Consider the following 23,776-nt stretch of genomic DNA (forward strand, 5'->3'; position numbering starts at 1 on the left):
GCCCGGGCTGGGAGGCGGCTGGACTGGCCTTACTACAGGGACGCCAGTGTCCCCGCCTCTTCCGGCCCCTCCTCTGGGAGCCCTAGCGTGGAATATGACCTTTCAGGCCCTTAGGTTGGAGACGCAGCCTCTGCCTGGGCCGTGGAGAGAGGCACTGCCACCATCTCAGGTCACCTGGGTCCAGTGCTGTCTGCAGCTGGCCTGTGACCTCTGGCAAGTTGCTGCCACGTGCCACTGGGAAAAGTTAAATGATACCTTTGGAGCTCTTGGAGTCTGCTTTGTGAAGGGACCACTCCAGAGTGGTCCTCCTATTCCCCACCTCCGCAAGTGCTCGTAGGCAGCAAGGCCCCGGTAGTCCTCAGCGTGTACTCCCCTGGCCACCTCTGTCCCTGAGAATGGCTTTACCTGTCAGGGCTCGGTGTCTTCTGCCTCTCATGGGAGGGCACCTCTTTCTTGGGTGTTCTGAGGCACCTAGGGATGTGGGATCGCTAAGCATCATCTGACCTGGGCCAGCTCGACTTTGTCCTGAAAAGACAGAAGTGGACGGGCCCCTGCTGCTTTCCTGGGTTTGTGTGCCTGTTGGCTTCACTGTGGCGCAGGCCTGTGTGTGTGCACAAGTGAGTTCACCCCACAGATGCCTCATGGCTGCTCCACTAGGCTTCCGTGTCCCAGCAGTTTTTGTGTCAAGAACCAGCTTAAAGAATCTTTCTTGCCTCCTGCACCTTTCCAGGAATTGCCGGTGAATAGGAGAGTGACACGGGTCCTTGGAGCCTCTTGCAGGTAAGGGAGCAGCCTCGCGGCGGGCAGGCATGGCCTGCTCCTCAGCTGGCCCGACCGGCCTCTGAGGAAGCTGCACGGCTGGCTCGGCTCCTGGGTATTTTTAGCTACAGATGCAGCCCCACCATCACGGGAGCCGGGTCCAAACCAAACACGCTCCAGGCCGGCCGGGGCTGGGGTTCTGCCAGCCTCCTGGCCTGGCAGGGGTGGGTGGGCAGGCTGGGGCAGTGTCAGCTGTTCTGCCTGGACCCGAGCCAGGCTGGGAAGACGCACTTGTGCTGCTTTCCGCCCTTCCTCCCTCCAGTTTTGTGCAGGCCTGTGCTGCTGTAAGTAGAGATCCTGGCCCCATTCCTTGGATGGTGAAGGTAGGGACTGCGGTCTGAGAATTTTGAGGACAGTCAGCAGGAGCCCTCCTGTGGGCTCGAGTGGTGCACTGGGTTTCCAGTGACCCTTCTAAGTGAATCCTCCTCAGCCCCCCTGCAGATGGGGCAGCCTCCCTCCCCCCTTCCTTCCCCAGTCCTTCCCTGAGGCAGCTGGAGGGCAGGTGCCTGGGCTGGCTGCAGGGGGGAGTGTCCTCTCCCTCTCAAGTGACTGTCACTCTGCCCTGGCTTGGCGGCCTCTCCATCCTCCTGGGGACCTCACTTCTCACAGGTCTCTGGATCTAGTCCCCTCCTTTCCTGCCATCCTCAGGCACTAGCCTAATCATAGCTCCCTGCTGGTCACCCCCAGAGAGCTCCAGGCCTGGCTGTGGCTGGGCTCCTCTCCTGTTCAGGAGCCTTTTGTCCACCACCCCCTTTGAGCTTGGCAGTCAGGTCCTCAATGGTGTGACCCCGGTTCCCCTGACAGCCCTACCTGGCCTCTGTCCTTACTGTCCAGCCTTCACAAAACCTGAGGACACCTTTCTAGCCACTGTGCACTCACCCAGGCTATGTGCCCATACTGCCCCCCTGGCCTGCCCTCCGACACTGCCAAGCTTAGTTCATGTGCCAGCCAGTGCTTGCTCACCCTCCCTGAGCCCCACGGGGGGTGATCTCTGGTCTCTAAACTGTTTGCATTCCCAGCTTTATTAGACTGCTTTCCCCCAAGACAGCTCCTCCCAAGCAGGAAGACAATTGCTTCTCAATAAACGTGTTGCAAAAAGGAATGGATGGCTTGCTGTAATTCGTGGGGATGCTTGACCCAGAAGGTGCCCCTCTGCCCAGTGACAGGAGGGGACTTCCCCCTGACAACCTGGTGGGGTGGGTCCTGGCCTCCCCTTCTCTCTCTGCTGAGTGTCTTCAGCCTCCACAGGCAGTCACTGCTGCCCTCTGGCGGTCAGACCCTGCCTTGCACCTGCTGAAGACCTTGACCGGGCATTTATGGAACTGCCAAGTTGGCAGTTTTCCTCCAGGAAGCGAGGTTTACCTGACCTTTGCCGAGATCTTGAAAGTTGGGAGTCTTTGGGTTGGGGCAAGAAGTTCCTGAGTCCTAACGGCCCCTCCCTGAGGAAGCTACGGGAAGTCACTAGCCCTCCAACCATGCTGCTTGGAGGGGTTTTGTTAAAAATGGGCTCTACCTACCCCAGCTGGGAGGACCCTACTGTGACTTGGCCATACACTAATGCCCATCTGCTGCGGACCGACTCTGGGGCTCTCTATGCCGCCCCTGACCACTCACCTGGCTGGTGCAGGGACAATCGGCCCAGGGTGGCAGGGAGGGAAGGGATGGGGGCCACCGGTGATCTCAGACAGCTATCCTGCTAGTACCTGCACATAGTAAGTGCTGTTTTGGTCAGAGGATGGGAAGGTTCCTGGCATGAAGGACATGTGGCTGCCAGCAGAACACTTCCTTAAATTTCTTGGGGGGGGGGGGTGTGGGGGTTACCAGTCTCCAAAGTTCACAGAGGGGGACCCAGCTGATCTCAACTAGATCTGCAACCTGCCCGTCCCCGACGGTGTCTTGCTCGGATCACGCCTCTGGCCCCTGCTGGGAGGGGGCCCCTGCCCTCTGCTGTCACCTGCGCCTGAGCGGCCCGCGCCGAGGCGACTGCCCGGCAGAGGGCGCCCGGCGTCCACCCTGCGGCCCCAGGAAGGGGGTGCAGGTAAGCGGAACCCAGTTTCCCGCCGCTAACCGCACGTACACCCGGCCCCAGGGCCAGAGCAGGTGGGCAGGCGCGACCCCCAGGCAGCGTCCGCCGCGGCACCACCGCCGCTACCTCCTGCGAGGAGCCGGCCGGAGGCGGACTTACCCCAGACCACAGCCGGGGCGGGCAGGGCCGGGGGCTCCTCGAACCCGGCGCCGGAGCGCAGCCCGCCCGTCAAGGGCCCCTGGCGGAGGCGGCCGAGCCGGCCAATCAGAGGGTCCCTGCTGGGGCGGAGCCTGCCAATGAGGGGCGCCCGGGGTGGATCGGCCGAAACGAGCCGGCCGCGCCGGCGGGGGCCGCGCCGTGACGCGCGCGGACGGGGATGCGGATGGGAGCTGCGTTTGCGGCTGGGCACCCCGTTTCTCAGAAGCCTCAGTTTCTCTGGGACTAAGAGGTGGCCACCCAGCGTTGGGACTGTAGCGCAAAGGAAACTGAGGCGGGCTGTCGGCCCGGGAGGCTGCCTGGCGGAGGCGGCTCCGGCTTACAGTGGGCGGGGCTAGGGAAGCCCCGCCTCTGCAACCGCCCCCGCCCCGAGCGCTCCGCTCCGGCTCCCGGCCAGGCGCGCGGCCGGCAGTGCTGCCGGCTCCGGGCCATGGACGCCCCCGGGGCCCCGGCCCCGACCCCCGCTCCGGGCCCGGTCAGGAAGGAGCTGAAGATCGTGATCGTGGGCGACGGCGGCTGCGGCAAGACTTCGCTGCTCATGGTGTACAGCCAGGGCGCCTTCCCCGAGGTGAGACCCCCGGGGGCTGGGGGCGGGGATGGGCTTGGGACCGCCGGTGCGAGGGACGCCCTACAGCCTGTGCCCAGAGCCCGGACCGCTGGGTCTCTGGCGCCCCGAGCGCAGAGGCTGCCGCCACCCCGGGGAGCCCCCTTGGGAATTCCAGAGCCTGAGAAGGTTGAGGGAGGCCGCGCCACGTTGGGTGAGGCTGCTGGGCAGTGGGGGTTCGGCTGGGCCTGGGGCCTCCTTAAGGACCAACCCGCCCCTTCTCCCACAGCGCTACGCCCCGTCGGTGTTCGAGAAGTACACGGCTAGCGTGACCGTGGGCAGCAAGGAGGTGACCCTGAACCTCTACGACACGGCCGGTGAGTGCCTGCCCGAAGGGTTCCCCCACCGGGTCATCCCCCAGCGGGGCATCCCCGCCCGCAGGCCTTTGCGGGGCCCTTAGTTCCCCTCACTCCTGGGGGCCACGCAGGTGCGAGCCGCTGGACCACGGCCAGGCTGGGTGGCCCTGAAGGCAAGAGGGACTCGGTGGCTCCATCCGTAAATGGAGGGCGTTTGGAGCAGGTGAACTCCCGGCACCTCCCTGCGCTGCTGTGCTGAGGGCCCAGGGCTTGTTCCTCTACTGTGGTTCTGGAAAACCATGGGTTACGCTGGAGCTCCCCATGGTTCCAGCGATGGCGTGTTACCTGCTGAGGTCTCCAAGGACTCTGTGGGCTGCAGGTTTGAGTCCCCTGCTGCTAGGATCGCGTCGGCTGCATTTCTGTGTCCGTGGTTCTGGGCTGCTCTGGGATGCAGATCAGAGCCTATGGCTCCAGGATTCTGTGGCCTGCAGTGCTGTGTCCTAAGGCTCCAGGGTCCTGTGGATGTGAGTTCAGTGTCCCCGGCTTCTGGAATTCCATGGTCTGCAGTTCGTGCTTCCAGAATTCTGTTGCTATAGCTAGTTCTGTGCTTTCCTGGTTTCCTGGGAAGAAACCAGACCGTTTTAGAAAATAAACTGAGGGAAGGATCAGAGTTCCGGGGAATATAGGATCAAAAGAAGGTTCTACCTGCCACCTGCAGCTTGCTGCACAAGTGGATCTTATGGATTTATGCTAATTGTATTAGGGTCATCAGAGTCAGTGTTGTGATGGGTGGGGTGGGGTGAGAAGACCCCGGCTGCTTTCTGGGCTCCACTGACATTGGGGAGCAAAGGTTGAGGTCCCTAGGTGAGGCCTCACCCAGCCTGTGTGACTCAGTGTTTAGTGACCTATGTGGAACCATGCCAGCAGGTGTCCCTTCCCCTGACAGCCAAGCCTTGCATGTGTGAAGTCTCTCACTGACCAGGATGGAGCCAAAATCCAGATACCCCCAAGCCCCGAAGCAGACCCTGGAGAGGATCAGAAAAGGGGCTGTTCCAGCTCCAGATCTCTCTTCCGTTCCTGAGTTGAGCAGATCTTACAGTGGCCTCTGAGGACCCCACGTTGTTGGATGAGGGCCCTACAGTGCCACCCCCAGAACAGGGCATGCCTCCAGCCCGGGTCAGCTGGGAAAGCCAGAGGCTTCAGAAGAATCCCCACGGTGTGGCCTAGAGGGCAGTAAAAGTCATGGTCTGTCTGGGACACTTACGTTGAGGTTTCTTGTCCAGGAGTCAGGGAGGGGCAGGGTCATTAACCCCACTTTGTGGGTATGGTGGCCAGGGGGCAGAGACATGGCACAGCAAACCGAGGCCCTGGGAGAGTCAAGGCAGTCTTCTCTCCTCCTGCCCTCAGATCCTCTGCCATCAGTCCAAGAGCTGGGACCACTTCTGGCCATTCTGGCTTTGCCCAGGGGAAGATGCTCAAAGAACATGTCATGTAGATTGTGGTGTGGGGGGTCTGAAAAGCTGCTAATTGGTGTAAGAAAGAATTTGTATTGAGAGCTGCTGCTGGAGGGGCAGGGGGGCTCCTGTTGCCAGGGTCATCATCCATCGACACTCAACCACTGTAATGGTCCCATCCACCTTCCCACCCCTGCCACCTGCTTTGGAGTCAGACCTGGGCTTTGACACTGGCTCCACTGGCCGTGTGTCACTGGGGACGTCTGGGCTTCAGTTTCATCTGGCATCAGGGCTGAGGTAGTGGTGGGGATTATGTCGGGTTAATATGATGTACAGCACTCCACGCAGAGCTGGTGCTCAGGAAGAGCTCAGGAAGTACTGTCACTGTGACTTTTAAAAATCCTCCCGCTGTTCTGGCTCTTCCTGGCAGAGCCCAAGCTTGTGCTTTGGAATCCCTGGCCTGGCCCGCAGCCCGACTGGCCCCCAGCAGCCGCAGAGAGGACAGCTCTCTTTCCTGGCAGGACTCTTCTGAGCAGCAGAAAAGCAGTGCTGGGGTTTGAGCCCCCCAGTGAGTCCCAGGGGAGTGGGCTGGCCTCCCAGTCAGCAGGGTGGACCAAGCAGGGGTCCTCAGGGGAGAAGAAACCTGGCTGCCCCTCCAGGGTGTCCCGCCGTGACCAGGGAGGGCCCTGCAGGCAGGAGGAAGTTCCCTGGCCGGTGAGCAAGCAGTGTGAGGAGACCGGGTCTTTCCTCTTACGCATGCAGTGCCCACCGCAGAGCCTGTCACAGGGCAAGGCTCGAGAAACGACTGTGGAATGAATGAATAGTAACTCCGAACTCGGGAGATGATTCTCTTCTCCTTGTGGGGTGGGCAGATATCAAGGGAACATGGCAGAAAAGGATGGTAGGGCAAGACAGAGCCTAAAGGGATGAGGGGCGTGGCCAAGCTGGAGATGAGTCTAGTAAAGGTTTTTGTAGAAGGTTCTAGAACCCAATGGGCTAGACATGGTGGAGTAGGGACTCTTCCCAACCAGTGGTAACCAGAGCTGTGGGACAAGGGGTAGCTCCTGGGAGGCAGAATTTCTCAACACCCAGGACTGAGTGGTGGCCCTGGGCGGTGCCAGGACCCTGCCCACAGTGGCCCACGTGGAAGGCCAGTCTGGCTGCTGGTCTCCGTCTGCGGAAGCGGTTACAGACACCACGGCGGTGGGAGGGCGGGTGGCGGGGCGGCAGGGCCCTCAGTGCTCGGAGGTGAGCGGAGGGTGGGGCCGTGGCACCCCCTGCTCTCGCAGCCTCGCCCTGACAGCCTCAGAGGCAGGAAGCTGCGGTGAAGCCTGAAGTTTCCTGGGCAGGGGAAGGCGGGGGCGAGGTGGGCTGCTAAGACGCCCACTAGAGACTGAGCTCACTGGGCCTTGGGGTGGGTCCAGGGCTGGGAGGGCACAGGACGGGGTGGCGGTTGCCCCGGGGAGGTGGGGAGCTGCAGTTGCCTGTCTGGCCTCAGATGGGAACAGTAGGAAAAGTGGTGGGCAAAGGAGTCTGTAAGACAAGGAATCAGGGACAGGAAGGTGTCGTGTGCCCCAGGAGCACTGGAGGCCCAGGGAGAGCAGATACTGCGGATGGAACCAGAGCGCAGCATCAGCTCCGGCAGGCGCAGCCCCAGCCCCAGCCCCAGCCCCAGCCTCTCCTATCTCTGGGGACGAAACGCAGCCAGTTAGTAAAAGTGAGTTCCTCTTCTGGCAGCTTCCCCTCTCACACTGCCTGTACCGTCCCGCTGACCAACGCCCTGGCCAGGGCTGGGAGCCACCTGCCTTGTGTGTGTCCCCCAACAGACTTGGGGACTACTGTGGCCCCGATGATACTCTTCTCTCCTCAACCCAGCTCCAGGCAAAGCCCCATCCCACAAAGAAAATACCCCTGTGTGAGGCGAGAACCTCACTTCCTCCCAGCCCTGCAGCGCCGCCAACTTGAGGAAGACAGGTAGCTTCACGGGGAGCCTGGCCCGGAGGACTTTTCCCCGCCAGAAACAAATGCATCCTTTGCACACAAGTCTGAGGCTTTCATAAACTCATAAACCCATCTGCAGAAGGCAGTGGGACCCCCTCTGTGACTGTGGGCAGGTGACCTGGCCCCTTTAAGCCTTGGCATGACTGTGGGTAAAGTGGGGGAGGGTAACAGTACCACCTGTGGCTGAGAGGCCCCCCCCAAAGCTTGTGAGTCCAGAGATCGTGGGGTCAGACTTCCCACCTGGGCTATTAACTTCCTTTGGAAGTTTCTGGTTAAGTAGTCACCACAACAGCTGTGGCTCGCATCCTTCCAGCACTGCCCAGCCCGCGGTCCTTTCACTTTCTGTATCAGAGCAGCATTGTCACCGCCGGTCCCAGGTAAGGAAACTCAGGTCCAGAGAGGGGAGGCGCCAAGGACTGGAATGTGCATGAGTGGCGCCTGGCCCGCCTGACTCAGACAGGGGAGGGCATCTAGTGTACTCCACCCTGGCCAAGGAGGCACGGGGGGAGCAGCTCACGGAAGTGCCTCATCTGCAGGTCCCTCGTGGAGGCGCACACTGAATCCTAGGGACAGCTGCACGTGACTGAGCCAAGCCAGGAAGGCAGCCTGGAGGAGGAGCTGGCATCTCCTTGAGATGGCTGTGTTGACAGCCATTTGCCCCACCTGGTCAGGGGTGAGACACGCAGGGTGAGGATTCCTCCCCACCTCCTGGGAGACTGAGAGAAAGGCACCTTGATAGCCCTACCTGTGGTCCTCTGTTATTTACAAAGTTTCCCCTTTGCTGTGTGACCTTGGGCAAGTCACTTCAGCTCTCTGTGCTTCAGTTTTTCCACTCGTAATAGGGGGGTAACAATAATGTACCTTGAGGGTCGCTGTGAGGGACAATGAGTTAATGCAGGTAAAGGGCTTTGAACGGGGCTTGGCATGTAATGAGTAGCCTTCCCAGGTAAATACTGTCCACATTAGCCATCCGCACTGTTACTGTCACCAGGGCTCACCTGCCTGTCCCATCTGCATCTCACAGATGAACAGACTGAGCGCCAGAGGTTAATTTCCGGTTGGCAGGCGGGGAAGGCTTGCAGAGTGGCCTGGCAGGCAGCGGACCTTGGGGACTGAGTCGGCGGGTGTTCCAGCTTGCAGGGTGCTGCCCCTGACGTTGACAAAGGCCCCCTCAGCCACTTGGGCTCTTAACAGGAAGCACTTTCCCCGCCCTGCTTACCTCCTGGGGTGGCTGCGTGAATTCACAGGGCTCAGGAAGTGACATGCCCTCGCGAAGCAGAATGGTTGTGTAAAGCCACAGAGACTACGATCGCGCTTTCTCCACCCGCTCATTCGTTTCTTCCTTCATTCACCGAACGAGCACGAGCTCGCCTGTGTTCCAGGGGGCACGACAGTGAACCGTACAGAGATGGCCCCTGTCCTCAGGGGGAGACAAAGAGCCCAGAAAAATACTGTGAAGTCAGGAGAGACATGCCATGAAGCACAGTTCAGCCAGGGCCGGGCAGGCTGTGGCGGAGGCCATCTCTGAGCAGTCAGGAGAGGTCTCTCAGAGGAAGTGACACTTCTGCAGAGACCTGAAGGGAAGGAGGGGGCCAGCCGTGCTGCTCTGTCCGAGGAGCCTTCTGGAAAAGGGAACAGCAAGGGCAGAGGCCGGGTGGGGAGCGGGCTGGCGCAAGTGCTTCCAGGCCCCCGTGGTCCGACTTCCTCCTTCGGCCCACTGGCCCGACCTGCCCTCGCCACCTCGCCTGACACCTCACGTCCTGATGGCACCGCTGACTGTAACTGCCAAACCCAGAGGGCTCATCTCGGCCCTTACCTCTGCCGAGTTTGACCAAGAATTGAACTTGAAGACAACTATTAGCCAATATCTACTGCAGGCCTCCTGGGTGCCAGAGATTATTTTTAAGGACAGAGAGGGTCCCTGCCCTCATGGTACTCACAGTCTGAGAGGCGGACGGGCAGTAAAGCAAATATCTAATTACCAATAGTGGCAGGTTGATTGACAGACACCACCTACTGGGGCCAGTTTAGAGACAAACCGGGTGGGTGTGGACTTGGAGCAGCGAGGAAGGCCTGAGGAGCTGTCACTTAAGCCCACGGCGAATCAGCCACCCAAGAAATGACAGGACGGTCTGAGCACAGGGGCCCCACTTGACAACCACAGTCATACTCCCTTATCTGCGGTTTCACTTTCCGCAGTTTTAGTTACACGAAGTCTGAAAATATTATACAGAAAATTCCAGAAATAAACAGTTTATAAGTTTTAAATTGCGTGCCATTCTGAGCAGTGTGAGGAAATCTCGCGCCGTCCCACTCTGTCTCCCACAACCCGGCTATGAATCCTGTGTCCAGCGGATCCACGCCGTCCGCGCCACCCGCCCGCGGGCCGCTTGGTGGCCATCTGTCTTGGTTATCAGATCGGCTGCAGTGGCATCGCGGTGCTTGTGTTCAGGTTACCGTTATTTACTTCACAGTGGTCCCTCATGTTACAGCTCTCTTAGAATTTGTCTAGCAGGTTTTTTGGCTCTCACCGGAAGACCTCCACAAAAAAAAAAAAAAAATGATAATAGTGGCCCCTAAGTGCAAGAGTAGTGAGGCTGACGTATTGTTATAATTGTTCTATTTTATTATTAGTTAGTGTTAACCTTTTGATGTGCCTAATTTAGAAATGAAACTATCATAAGTATGTATAGGAAAAACATAGCACATCTAGGGTTCGTACTGTCCGCGGGTCTGGGAACGTACCCCCCGTGGATGGGGGACTACTGCACTCGCTCCCTCCGGCTGTCCTTGTGAAAGAATGAAATACAGACATGCCATCATTATGAACCCTGCTGTTACATCCTAGAGGCCAGAGCCTATTTTTGCACAATACAGAACAAAATAGGGGGTGAGCGTGTGTGAGCAGAAAGAGCGCTCCACTCGGAAGCTAACGAACTGGGGTTGACTCGGCACAGTCACTGATTCAGTGGCCTTGGGCAAGTCACTTCCCTTCTGTGAAACTCAGTTTCTGTCTATGAAACGGGAGTGTTCATATTCCCTGTCATATCAGATTGTAAGTAACGATTTCTTTTTTTTTTTTTTTTTGAGACAATGTCTCGCTTTGTTGCCCAGGCTAAGGTGAGTGCCATGGCATCAGCCTAGCTCACAGCAACCTCCAACTCCTGGGCTCAAGTGATCCTTCTGCCTCAGCCTCCCGAGTAGCTGGCATGCAGCACCACGCCCAAATAATTTTTTCTATTTTTAGTTGCCCAGCTAATTTCTATTTTTTTTTTAGTAGAGATAGTGTCTGGCTCTTGCTCAGGCTGGTCTTGAACTCCTGACCTCAAAGTGATCCTCCCACATCAGCCTCCCAGAGTGCTAGGATTACAGGCGTGAGCCACCATGCCCGGCCTATTTATTTGTTTATTTTTGCTTTACAGGAAATCAGCTAGCAGCTGACTCTATTGAAGGGATTTCTGGTCAGGCGTGGTGGCTCACGCCTGTAATCCCAGCACTCCGGGAGGCCGAGGTGGGAGGATCTTTTGAGCTCAGGAGTTTGAGACCAGCCTGAGCAAGAGCAAGACCTCGTCTCTTAAAAAAAAAAACAAAGAAAAAACAAAGAAAGGGATTTCTTCTCTGGTATAGACTCCTTCCACTGTGTAGATACACTTGTAAGAATAAAAATTTGGATCAGTGAGTACCAGAAAATGAAACTTAGCTCACCAAACCCTTCTTTGAAACACCTCATAACACCATACCCACACACGGAAGTCGGGTTTAGGAAAGAAATACCAAAAATAGGAATTGAGACCGTGTCAGGTGGGAAGTCAGGATAACTCTGTCTACACTGTCTTGGAGCCTAACAGCCCCCAGCCTGGGGAAACACGGGGGCCGGTTTAGACAATACTTGGCTCTTCGGGTCGACACAGTGGTCCTCAGACTGTTCTGTGTGGTAACACACCCCAGACACAACACTGTGAATTTTTTTATGTAAGTTTAAATAGCGCCGTGGGCTGGTGGCCACCCTGATCCCTCACCCCTTCTCCAGTGTTGGGGGGACTCTGGCTGAAAGACAGCATGGACAGTGCTTATGGCCCAGCCATTGTCATAATGGTGGCTCCTGTTTAGTGCACACTCTTAGGGTCCCCATGCGTCAGGTGCACTGGCTGGTGACAGTCCCACGAGGTGGGTTTTACCATTATGTCCATTATGTTCCAGGCTCCACAGGTGTTCCATCTAACTCAGGGTCACCCAGCAAGGGAGCGGTAGAGCTGGGCTCCCAACTCGTGTCTCGTCTGCCTCTAGTGCCCTTGACCTTAATCGCTGTGCTGTCGTGGAGCTGGTTGAGGAATTTGGGGGAGTCTCTGGGTTGAAGGGGAGCCAGTGGGAAGGGAGAGGGTGCTTGTGTCCTGTCGCTGGGGCCGGGTGCCTGGTTGTGCTCTGTGGAGAGGCCACTTGTCCTAAGAAGCCTTCGGCAGGGGAGGAGCAGAGGGCAGGCTGGCGCCACCGGGCACCCGCAGCAGCTAGGGGCCAGGTTGGGGGTGGGGACAGGGGGATTCCTGGGCTCAGTGGGAGGAAGTCAAGGCACCTTTCTGCAGAGCAAGCCGGGGGTCACCAATGAGCCCAAAAGGCGCTCAGTTCTCGTTGTGGGAATTGTTTAAAAATATCAGTGCCGAGGGCTAAGTGCAGTGCATAGTCCTGGGGGCTCCTGGACCGGGGTGGGGGGAGGAATAAAGGACATTCCTGGTGAAATGGGCGATACCTGAATGTGGCCTGTGGATTGGATTAGTGTCGCGGTCCTGGGCTGGATACTCTAATGTGGCAGGTGAGAGAAGGCCCTTGTTCTTAGGAAATGCGAGGGGCCATTGAGGGGTGCAGACACAGAGCGGCTGCAGTTACCTCTCACATGGCTCAGAGAAACACAGTGTTTATATTTGGATCAAGCAAGTGGGGAAAATGTAAACACTGGGTGAATCTGAGTAAGGGAGTTCTTTGCACTCCACTGCAAATTTCTGTAAAGTTTGAAATTGTCAATATACAATTACCAAAAATTTTTTTAAAAGCAAACAAACCCACCCAAGCTCAAGCCTTGCTCTGACTTTGGATTCAGCTGGTCTTGGGGCGGGGCCAGGTGTTGGGATTGTTAAATGATGCCCCAGGGGAGGCCAGGCCCAGTGGCTCACGCCTGTAATCCTAGCACTTTGGGAGGACGAGGTGGGAGGATCGCTTGAGCCCAAACACGCAACATAACAAAGACCCGACCCCCACCCCCCGCCAATCTCTACAGAATTTTCTTATTTTTTATTTATTTATTTATTTTCTTTTTGAGACAGAGTCTCACTCTGTTGCCCAGGCTAGAGTGCTGTGGTGTCAGCCTAGCTCACAGCAACCTCAAACTCCTGGGCTCAAGCAATCCTTCTGCCTCAGCCTCCTGAGTAGCTGGGACTATAGACATGTGCCACCATGCCCGGCTAATTTTTTCTATATATTTTTAGTTGGCCAGCTAATTTCTTTCTATTTTTAGTAGAGACAGTCTCGCTGTTGCTCAGGCTGGTCTCGAACTCCTGAGCTCAATTGATCGCCCCGCCTCAGCCTCTCAGAGTGCTAGGATTACAGGTGTGAGCCACCTGCCCAGCCTCTGCAAGAAATTTTTTTAAATTTAGCCAGGGGTGGTAGCACACACCTGTAGTTGCAGCTACTTAGGAGGTCAAAGCAGGAATACGGCTTGAGCCCAGGAGATTGAGGCTGCAGTGAGCTACGATCGCACCAGGGCACTCCAGCCTGGGTGAGAGAGCGAGGCCCTGTCTTTAAAAAAAAAAAAAAAAAATTATCTCCGGGTGAGTGTGATGTGCAGCCGGAACTGACAGCCCCTGTGCAGGGTGAATCTGGGTGGGGAGGGCGCTTGGTGGTATTTCCAGCAGTCCCCCACCCCCGCCCTCCTAGCATTTGCAAGAATGGGCAGGAGGAACTCAGCCGAATGTATGAGAGCCAAGGAAGCCAAGGCTGAAACGGGACACGCAGCCTCTGGGACTCAGGGGCACCCATGGGCCGGCCCAGCGCCATGGGTCTGAATCCGAGGGGGAGGGCTCCAGCCTACACTCGGACCCCAAGCATCAGGGCAGGGGGCGCACATGGCGATCGCTATCATCGCTAGCAGCACTTGCACACTTAGCCTGTAACTGGGCCCAGCTCCGAGCACTGCATGGGCTCGATCTCATATGTCCTTTGCCACCGTCCGGACTGTGTGCTGCCACCCCTGTTTTATAGACAAGGAAACTGAGGCCTAGAGGCACAGAGTCACTTGCCCGGCTCCCCCACCCTCACCCATCAGAATCCAGACAGGGGACTTGGGGTGGACATGGAGGGGGTGCCCCCTGACCCCCACCTTCCCTCTGGTTTCAGGCCAGGAGGACTACGACCGGCTGCGGCCCCTGTCCTACCAGAACACGCACCTCGTGCTCATCTGCTACGATGTCATGAACCCCACCAGTTACGACAACGTCCTTATCAAGGTGAGGCCACCTCCCAGCCGGCCTGACTGTGGGGGTGGGGGCCCCGGATCCAGGCCAGCCCTAGCCCTGATGTCCTGCCTTCTCCCCAGTGGTTCCCTGAGGTCACGCATTTCTGCCGTGGCACCCCCATGGTGCTCATTGGCTGCAAGACAGACCTGCGGAAGGACAAGGAGCAGCTGCGGAAACTGCGGGCCGCCCAGCTGGAGCCTATCACCTACACGCAGGTCAGCCAGGGCCCCCACTGCACCCCCCTGCCAGGGGCCATGATCTTGGGGCACAGCAGTGGCTCAAAAGCCTCCCAGACCGCTGGCCTTTGCAACTAGGGTGCCTTGGTGGCCTTTCAGGGAGCTGAAGGAAGCAGGACTCTAGGAATAGTAAATTTTAAATATTGATAGCCCTTGGACTTGAGCACTTTACATGTCTCGCCTCATTTAATCCTTATAACACTGAAGCCAGTGCTGTCAACATTCCCATTTACAGGGCAGAAACTGAGGCCCAGAGAGGTTAAACAGCTTGCCCATGGTCACGCAGCTCCACACCTGAAGTGGAGCCAGGATCTGTGCCACCCACTTGGGCTGCGGAGTCTGCCCAAGGGGACCAGCGGAATGGGCCCTTGCTTGGAAGTAGCCTTCCCTACCCACGAGAGTCACGGGCACATCCAAACCAAACCTGCAGCTTTTTGGGTGAGGCGTGGGAGAATAAATAGAATAAAAGGAGTGCAAAGGGAAACTAATAAGAAACTTTAATGAAAAAGAATAAGCCTTGATAAAGATAAATTCATTTTAAAAATAATTTTTTTCTTTACTCTCATGGCAAGCTCAGTTGCCTGAAGTGTGCTTTCAGAGAAGAGAGGGGGAACAGGTTAGCCCAAGTCCTTTCTGTCTTGAGGCCTCCCAAGCCTGGGAGACACAACCTGGACGCCCCATCCCCAGCTCTCAGACTTCAGCCTCTGCCTGGAGCTGGACAGGGCGGGGCGGGGTGGGGCAGGGCCAGGCCTCTCCCGCAGCCGCAGCCCGTGGGCAGCACCCAACAGGCCCCATGTCCCACCGGCACTCGCCCGTGAGGGCCAGCCCTGCGATGGAGGGGAGAAGGCCCCCAAAGCCAGCCCCACACCCCTAAATCCATGAGGTGTCAGGTGGCCCCAGGGGTCCCATACTCCAGGCCCCCTCACCTAATGCTGGCTCCTTCCCTACCCAGGGCCTAAGCGCCTGCGAACAGATCCGAGCCGCGCTCTACCTGGAATGTTCCGCCAAGTTTCGGGAGAATGTGGAGGACGTCTTCCGAGAGGCCGCCAAGGTGGCCCTAAGCGCTCTGAAGAAAGCACAGCGGCAGAAAAAACGCCGGCTCTGCCTGCTGCTCTGATCCCAGTGCCAGTGGCCTTTGTGACAGCACTGACAGGGCCCGGGTCCCCAACAACTCCCTGACAACCTGGTGTCTGGGGCCTGCAGCTAACTCTTGGAACGTTCTGGAACTCTCTCCTTTCCCAGCTGGACCACAAGCCCGCTCCAGGCTTACACTGGAGCGTAATGATGAGGGTGCTGGATCCTCCTCCCTTCGTACCCCAGAGCCAGCGTTTGTCCCCAGGCCTCTGGAGTACACTCATCACAGCCTCCACCAGCCACGTGTGTGCCCCGTTGCAGACCTGACTTATGCTTAAAAGTAAATCTACATCTGGGAGTGGGCGCGTGTGGATCTGGCGTTGCTCCACACGGGCACCCTGCCGCTCCTGCCACCCGCCTCCCTGGGCTCCCAAGATAGCCACGGCTGCATCCTCCAGCTTCTTCCTCTCTTCCCACGGGAACTCAGGGCACGGCGGCGCCGGAGCCTATCAGGAGAACACAGGCAGCAGCCCCGGGTGAGGGCCTGGCACAACCCCCAGCCCCCGCCTGCCCCACATGGAAGACGTCAGCCTCAGGCTTCAGCTTGGCCACCGTGCCTACAGAGCTGGACACGTGTGCGCAGGGGGAGAGGAAAGGTGCAGTAAGACCTGCACCGTGTACCAGCCGTCTGCCCACCATGCCAGGTCTCGTCCAACCCCCACTGTCAGAGACTCAGGGTGGAAAGTGCCATCAGCTCCTTGTGTGATCTTGAGCAAGTCAGTTCTCTCCAGAATGTCCTCACCTGTGACAACAGGATTGGCCCATTTAAATAGTCGTCCAGCCACCTACCTTCTGTCCCTCACAGCCTCCGCTTCTGCAGCACATGGCGTCCAGGAGCTGCGACCATCCTGGCCTCCTTTGAGAACTGACAGGATCGACCCCCTGCCCACGCGGGATGGCTTCTCAAAACCGGTCCACAGACGGCCTTGTGAGCAACAGGCAAACACCTGAGCCCAGAACCTCCTGGGAGCTCTGGGTCGGGGAGCCAGGACTGTTTGAACAAGTGCCCCAGGTGATTCTAATGTCCACCAGAGGCCGAGAGCTGCCCCGTGCTGGAGTGAGCCTCGGAGTCCGTGTTGCCTAAGATGGGATAATGGCTTCAGGTGGCACCTGCCCTCCCCGCCATCTCCTGCCTCAGCCCCCCTTGGCCAGTGCTGGGGCCTCAACCAAACCTGAGCTCAGAAGTCAGGCTGCCCAGGGAGGAGACTGAAACCCACCCCAGCTGGGTTCCCCAAGGCCCTGCCATCCCATGGGGAATCAACCAAGGACCTGTTGTTCTGGAAGAATCCAAGGCCTTGTGGACAAATGATGGTCTAAGGGAAAAGTCAGCAAACTACAGCCTATGGACCACGTCTGGCTACGGCCTGTTTTTGTAAATAAAGTTTTATTGGAACACACCCATGTCCGTTCACTTATGCATTGACTTTTGCCCTATAACCGCAGACGTGAGTGGCTGCCACAGAGGCCCTCTGGCCCTTTACACAGTTCGCTGACGTCTCATCCAGGGCAAACCCAGGCGCCTGAGAAGGGCCAGATAGGAGACCCGCACGTGGGGAGCAGGCAGGGGTAAAAGGCAGGGGTGGGGCCTGTGGCAGGGTGGGGACCAGTCACGTCCTGTGGGAACGTTGCCAGATTCTTACCTTTTTCTAGGGAAAGCAGAAATCTGGGTTTTTATTTTGGTTACAATGTAACTAATTTAAAAAATTTAAAATCCCTCTGAGGGCCAAACAAGGCATGTCTGTGGACGCCAGCTGTGAAGCCAGGTCCAAGTGGATCTGCAGGGAAGTCGTTAAGGGCAGCTGAGGCCCATGGAGGGGAGAAGGGACAGAACCTTCAACCGCACCGGCAGCCTGTCCGCCCGCCCTGCTCCTACAGAACCTCACAGGAGGTGGGGGCCAGCAGCCCTGGCCTGGCCTCCCGGGGCGGCCCCTGGGGGCGAGCCTGCTCAGACCCCTCCCCACCCCACATTCCAGAACCTGAGCTGGGAGTAGAGACTGGAGAGTTGGGCGACGTCCATGGTGGCTCAGGTGCCAGCCAGCGCTGAGGGTCTTGGCGCCACGCCCGGAGCACTCGCTGCAGGAGCGGGCAGGTGGGCCGAAGGAGGGTCAAGCAACCCTAGAGACGGACGGAGCTTCCGGAGTCGCTCAGTGCACACAGGAGCTGGGGCGCCCTCTGGTGGTGACCCTCAGAACCGTCCCCCGAGTGGCCCAGTGGCCACAGGCGGGCAAGCCAGGAGGCACAAAGAGCACGAGGCAAAGGACAGTGGTTCTCCGAGAACTTGAATAGCCCCCGGCGCGGGAGCTGAGCTTACAGCAGAGGCCGAGGCCCCAAGGGAGGGAAGGCTCTGCGGGCGCCGAAGGGCTTCATTCCACCCCCGCGCCTGGGACTAGGTAAGTAGCAGGTCAGCACAAATCCAACCCCGGCGAGGCACATCCAGACCCCAGTGTGAGGGGTTCAAATGACAGGAGTGGGGACAGGGGCTCCCTGAGGCTTCAGGCCTCTCCCCCAGGAAGACTGGCCCAGTCGAAGCTGGGACATTGGGAGGACCCAGTGTTAAATATGTCATAAATAGGTGGGCTAATACTGTGCGTACAGGCAGGTTCACATTTCTCATGTCCGGCGGGGACCAGGCCTGGGCCCTACAGCGATGCCACTGGCCCCTGAGATGGCTGCGGCCGGCGCTGCTGGGGGCGTCGGCGGCCCAGGTGCCACCAGACTCCCCGATGGCTCAAAGTCCGGGGGCCCGAGGGGCACGAGAGTCCGCGGATCATGGCTTCTTTGTCTTGTTTCTGTTCTTCTGGAGTTTGGCATGCACAACTTTGAGTGTGGTCAAGAAGTTGCCGAGGAAGAGGACGAGGAACGTGAGCGCCAGCACAAACACCTGGAGGGGCCGGAGAAGCAGCAGGGCCCAGGGGCGGGAGAAGGGGAAGCTCAATCAACTGACCCACTGCAAGCCCCCCAACCCTCTAGCAAAGCTACCCCCAAACTGCAGGGTTTGCCCACAGGAGGCAGAGACGTGGGCGACCTGGGTGACAGGCAGAGGCCTGCGCAGCGTTCTATGGGGAGGGCCTCCCTTCCCTCCCATCCACCCACCTCTCCCAGGCCCCAGGAGCAGAAAGCTTAGGCAGCAGGGCCCCACCGGGGTGGCAGGAGGTGGCTAAGGACAGACCTCTCCCCACGCAGGACTGGCCCTCCCCAGGAACCTCCCCACCAGCCCTCGTGCTCCCCCAACACACACCCATACCTGCCATTCTGTGCATTCCTCATGGGTGGAGAGCTCGAATAACGTGACCGCGTTGTAGAGCTGCCAGAACTGCAGAGGGAGACAGGCACTGCTCACCCACCCGGTTGCCCTGGAGACCCACCTGGAAAGCCAGGGAGATGGACCAGGCCCCCCCAGCTTTAGGTATCAACCACCCAAGACATTGCCACCCCCCCAAGATGAAACTGTGGGCACCCTAGGCCAGAGCAGGTCTCCCTTGGTGTCCTGGCCCCAGGACCCGCGGGGCCCAGCATGGGGATGGCCAGAAGAGGAGGGAGAGGCCTGAAGACCTTCTGTTCCAGGGGTCAGCCCAGACAGGAGATACCCACAAACTCCAGGGGACTCACGTGGCCACAGAAGAGGAACGGCAGGAGGAAGGTGAGGCCCCGCCACATCCAGGACTGGAAGCCTTCTGCCGGGAGGAGGGAGGCGTGTGAGGGACTCACGTCCCCACAGCCCCACCTGGCACCCTACGACTAGCAAGGCACAAACACGTGTGCATGGGGGGATGGCCCCCACCATGACAATAACAGCCCTTGTCACCAGGCCTGATTGCTCTCTCTCCTCAAAGCAGGGCCTACTTACAGTAATTCGATGGAAATGACCATTTCAAAAACTAGCCGAGTTCTATTAAAAACAGTTTCCCCTGAAAGTTTGGACAAAGTGTCTCCAGACTTTCCTGACTGGGCACCCCATGGATTAGGAGAGTTAAGTACGTGTCCCCAGTGTATACACATTTATATATTTGTACGTATTGCCATGTAGACACGTTATACAGAAAGCAGATGCACAATCAACTCTAATATTATGTACATTACAAAACACAGATGAAAAACTCGACACTTCAAAAGGATAAGGCAGAGGCGAAACATCAGTGCCCGGCCTTTGGCTGGCCTCGAACTTAGTGGAAACAGAATCCATGATGAGTCATGAAAAGCAACGCAGTGGAGGACGGCGTGTGGCTTTGCAGGGTGGCAGGTCTCGCTAGGATGTGCTTCTGCGTGTGCCCCTCCCCCCCCCTCAGCTGGCCCAGCTACTCACCTACGGTGAGGTCCAGGTGATTCCTCTCCCCCAGGGCCCGCAGCCGGTAGAGGCAGCCCCGCTGGTAATAATATTGCAGGAACTGGACGCAGCCTGCAGGGGGAGCACAGCGCCAGGCTCAACAGGGGCCACCTCCTCTCTGCCCCAAGTCTGCAGGCTGGCGGGTCTTCACTGGCCAGAGGGCAGGGAGGGCGCCCTGGTTACAACCCTCTCCCACCTGCGACACACACGCTTTGGTTTGAACCGGCTTTATCCCTTATCCAGGGATATAAAGAGAGCCCAGGCATGTGAGGCCCCATCTATGCCCCAGCTAGATTAGAAACTTCCGGAGTTCCCCTAGGCATACAGCAGGCACTCAATAGATGCTTGCTGGAATGCAAGACGTGCCCGTGCTGTGCTGGGAGCTGTGTGTGATGCCAAAACTCAAGAGTTCCATACAATGGGATACTTTGTAGTTGCTAAAATGAGGAGGTGAGCACATGGACAAACAGCCATGGTAAATTGTTAAAATAGAAGTTTTTAAAGTGGGTTATAACAGTCAAGTTCCATGTACAGCAAGATCCCACGTGTAAAATATACATATGCAATACACATATATGTATTTATGAATAAAAACATTTGGAAGGACATAGATCTTAATTAACAGTGATCACCCCTAAGGGTGGGATAATATACAATTTCCATTCTTGGCTTTAGACATTTGTATTTGTTTGCAAGCAGGTTTTTATTTAAAAATTAGGTTATATTTTTTGAAAAGACAATATGCACACGGTATAAAATTCAAAGGGAACAAACAGGTTCTTGGAAACTTTCTCCCTGTCCCCAGCCAATGCGAGCCCCTCCCCAGAGCCCAGAGGCAACCCCTGGGGCCAGTTCTTCGTATACAAATCCAGAGCTATTCTCAAATGAAAAAATGTATATATTTCAATACTGAGGACTTATTTAAGACTTGGAAACAAGGTTAGTGCCCCCAGCACTACAGTTCCCAAAGGTCGCAGCTGGTCTGACCTGGGGAAGGAACAGGTGGGGGCTCCCTCTCAGGGGTGGGGGCTGGAAGGTAGGATGGAGTTGATCTGGGAGGGGGGAAAGCTCCTTTCTGGATTTCTGGGACCCTCCCTTCCCCAGTCTGGTCTCCCTTCCACACAGGCAAGCACTGATGCCAGCTGGGGACCCCTCAGTGAGAGCCGCAGGAAACCACGCCCCCTCCCCCAAAGCTGGGCAAGAGACACTTACTCTGAAAAATTGAAAACGCTAAAAACTGATTTCGGAACTTCTGATAAATGAGTCCATTAGGCCTGGAGAGAAGGTGGGGGAAAAACAAAGGTGGGGTGCACTGTGAAATGAGACACTGATCCCCGCCCCACCTGTTCCAACCAGGAGAGAAGCAGAGGCTTTCAGGTTAAACCAAGGTCCCCGATTCCTGCCCTTCTCTGTCCCTGACGCTGGACGGCAACTAGGGGAGCCCACATAGTCAGGCTGAAACCCAGGTTCCTGCCAGTCCCCTCGGTCTCCCAGTCTCCTGTCGTGCCACAGCCTCGTTCGCTTCCTGTCACCCCTGCCCCAGCCAGCGGGGACCCTAAAACATTTCCCAAAACATCCCGGAACACTCCCCAGCTGACTTGGAGAGGCCCCTAGGCCAGGCCCTGCCTTCCTGTCCCATCTGCATTGGCCCCTCCCCACTACCCAGCTTCCTGGGGAGGCTCGAGGGGGCAGCTACTCACCAGGTCAGCATCACTCCAGACAGGAACGTGGAGACGTAGTGGTGAGACACCCACCAGCCTTTAATTCTCGGGGAGGAGAGAAGGAGAGGTGCTCAGGCAGTGGGGACACCAGGCATCTGCCTCCCAGCCCACGTGGGCAGGGGCTGCCCTGCAGCTCAGAAACAGCTTGTCGGAGTAAGAAATGGACCCAAGCCATGGCCTTGCCCTTATTTCTGCCCTACAGAGCTGTACAATCCCACACCTGCAGATCAGCCCAGAGACCCTCTTAAGCTTCCAGGGGTTTCTGCAACCCTCAACACATCCCAAATCTCACCTGCCTTCAATCCCCACCTCCCTGCCCTCTTTCCTCCTGTCCTCCCCAGCACTGAGGTGCTCCAGGCACCTGGCCTTCCCTTGAACTCTCCAAGCCTGTTGCCACCTCAGGGCCCCTTTGGACTGAATTGTGTCCCCCCCCCCCCCACAATGCCTATGTTGAAGCCTAACACCACCCAGTACCTTAGAATGTGACTGTATTTGGAGCTAGGACCTTTAAAGAGGCAATGAGGTTAAATGAGGTCACACAGGTGGGCCCTAATCCAACATGACTGGTGTCTCTGTAAGAAGAGGAGACACACCAGGGATGTGCGTGCACAGAGAAAAGGCCATGTGGGGACATGGGGAGAAAGCGCCATGGGCAAGCTGCGGAGAGAGGCTTCAGGAGAAACCAACCCTGCCAGCACCTTGATCTTGAACATCCAGCCTCCAGAACTGTGAGAAAATAAATTTCTGCTGTGTAAGATGCCCAGTCTGTAGTGTGTCATTCTGGCAGCCCCAGCAGAGTACCACGGGGCCTCTGTACTTGCTGTTCTTCCTACCTGGCTCCTGGGCCAAATTCAAGTTTCAGAACAACCATCACCTCCTCAAGAAGGTCTTCCCTGGCTGAGCACAGTGGCGCACGCCTGTAATCCTAGCACTCTGGGAGGCTGAGGTGGGAGGATCGCTTGAGGTCAGGAGTTCAAGACCAGCCTGAGCAAGAGCGAGACCCTGTCTCTGCTAAAAATAGAAAAATTAGCTGGGCATGGTGGTGTGCACCCGTAATCCCAGCTACTCAAGAGGCCAAGGCAGGAGGAACTCTTGAGCCCAGTAGTTTGAGGCTGCAGTGAATTATGATCGAACCACTGCACTCCAGCCTAGGCAACAGGGTGAGACCCTGTCTCTTAAAAAAAAAAAAAAAAAAGAGCTATTCAAGCAACAGCCTATGTGTGCCTTAGGAGTTACAGTGAGGGACAAAGTTTTATGTAGCTCCATATTCCTAGCACTAACAGCACCAAGTAAACAACAGGCACTCAATAAATGTTGACAAGAATAATGTCCAGGAGGTATGGCAGGTGAAAGCAGCAGCTAGTCTGGATGCCACCAGCACAGAAGTGACAGGAGATTGTTGCAGGCACCATGTGAGTTCATGGGGACAATGTAAGATGTCCATCTACTTCTTTGTCCCCAGCAAACCCTCAGCCTCACCCAAATATCCATCTCATCTGTCACAGTTTACGAGGACCTCTGGCTCCAATTTTCTGACAGCAAAGGCAGTTGGCCAAACCCTCAGACTTGGCAACCAAGAGGTCTCTCTGCAGCCTCCCCAGATCCCCGCAAGGCCACACGTCAGCCCTCAGATCTCGGTGGGCCCCACCCTCCTTTGTCCTCCTCCCGAAGCTCCCCTGAGAAACGTCCTCTCCCTGTCTAGGAGCAGCCTGTGCCAGACACAGACTCCAGGCAACAAGCCTCACCGAGCAGCAGCTTTTAATTTCACAGCTCGCCGTGCCCAGAGCCCAGCTCTGACAGATGCCACCAATAAACACAGCTCAGTGACATCGGGGGAGGCTAGAAATTGCTTCTTCCCCGGCCCGGCATTCACGAGCCCCATCGTCCATCTGTACACCCCAGGGCTCTGGGCTGGTTCTGTGCATGTGTGTTTATACAGCAGTTTTATTGTGATATAATTCAGATACCATACAATTCGCCCATTCAAAGCGTACAATTCAGTGGTTTTTAGTATATCCACAGAGTTATATGACTATCACCACAATCAATTTTAGGACCTTTTTATCACCCCAGAAAGGAACCTACATCCATTAGCATTCACTGTCTGGGCCCATTTTGCCACAGAAATAAAGCTTGCAGCGGCTTGTGGGCTTTTTCTAATGAGCAGGCAGAAGACAGGAAGAGCGCTGCACGTGTGGCCAGAACATACAGCATGACCTGGTATCTGGGACTGTGCCAGGGAGAGCATCGCTTCTTTCAGGACGCGTTAGCCATGTTTGTTGCTGTGTGGAAAACATGTGCCCCAGCCACTATTCAAGCCCAGGCCGTTCCTTGCTTTGTGCTGCCGGTTACCTAGACAGCTGGAGAACGGCTTCTATACTGAGGGTCCCTCCCCTGCCTAGCACCTTCTACATGTTGTGCCCAAGGATAGGCCCCTATAAA

General features: G+C 57.1%; 2 protein-coding genes, 1 non-coding gene and 1 pseudogene across 3 annotated transcripts in view; 3 read left to right on the top strand and 1 right to left on the bottom strand.

The window, feature by feature from the left end:
- The first annotated feature begins 529 nt into the window (after positions 1–529).
- On the top strand, positions 530–2,162 carry LOC138401508 (uncharacterized; annotated as a pseudogene).
- A 1,329-nt stretch (positions 2,163–3,491) lies between these two features.
- RHOF (ras homolog family member F, filopodia associated) lies at positions 3,492–15,910 on the top strand. Its single transcript, XM_069497416.1, has 5 exons — positions 3,492–3,629; positions 3,895–3,982; positions 13,801–13,910; positions 14,000–14,134; positions 15,108–15,910. Exons 1-5 carry the CDS (start codon positions 3,492–3,494, stop codon positions 15,270–15,272), a joined length of 636 nt encoding a protein of 211 aa, XP_069353517.1. The 3' UTR covers positions 15,273–15,910.
- On the top strand, positions 9,898–9,959 carry LOC138402007 (U7 small nuclear RNA). Its single transcript, XR_011236598.1, has one exon. It is a non-coding gene; the product is annotated as a U7 small nuclear RNA (small nuclear RNA).
- Positions 15,911–16,715: 805 nt separating the features above from the next.
- The window catches only part of TMEM120B (transmembrane protein 120B), a 34,307-nt gene continuing 27,246 nt past the window's right edge, over positions 16,716–23,776 (bottom strand). Inside the window, exons 7-12 of the mRNA XM_069497415.1 lie at positions 21,314–21,379; positions 20,826–20,887; positions 19,593–19,685; positions 18,899–18,963; positions 18,534–18,602; positions 16,716–18,170 (exon numbers count right to left, since the gene is read on the bottom strand). Coding sequence (XP_069353516.1) covers positions 18,057–18,170; positions 18,534–18,602; positions 18,899–18,963; positions 19,593–19,685; positions 20,826–20,887; positions 21,314–21,379 — 469 coding nt within the window. The 3' untranslated portion in view covers positions 16,716–18,056. The remainder of the gene's footprint in view (positions 18,171–18,533; positions 18,603–18,898; positions 18,964–19,592; positions 19,686–20,825; positions 20,888–21,313; positions 21,380–23,776) is intronic.

The sequence above is a fragment of the Eulemur rufifrons genome, chromosome 21 (assembly GCF_041146395.1).
Source record: "Eulemur rufifrons isolate Redbay chromosome 21, OSU_ERuf_1, whole genome shotgun sequence".
Lineage (NCBI taxonomy): Eukaryota > Metazoa > Chordata > Mammalia > Primates > Lemuridae > Eulemur > Eulemur rufifrons.

Coding starts and splice junctions, on each gene's coding strand:
- RHOF (XM_069497416.1), top strand. CDS start 3,492: ATGGACGCCCCCGGGGCCCCGGCCCCGACCCCCGCTCCGGGCCCGGTC. Junction 3,630..3,894: donor GCCAGGGCGCCTTCCCCGAG/GTGAGACCCCCG, acceptor CTTCTCCCACAG/CGCTACGCCCCGTCGGTGTT. Junction 14,135..15,107: donor AGCCTATCACCTACACGCAG/GTCAGCCAGGGC, acceptor TTCCCTACCCAG/GGCCTAAGCGCCTGCGAACA.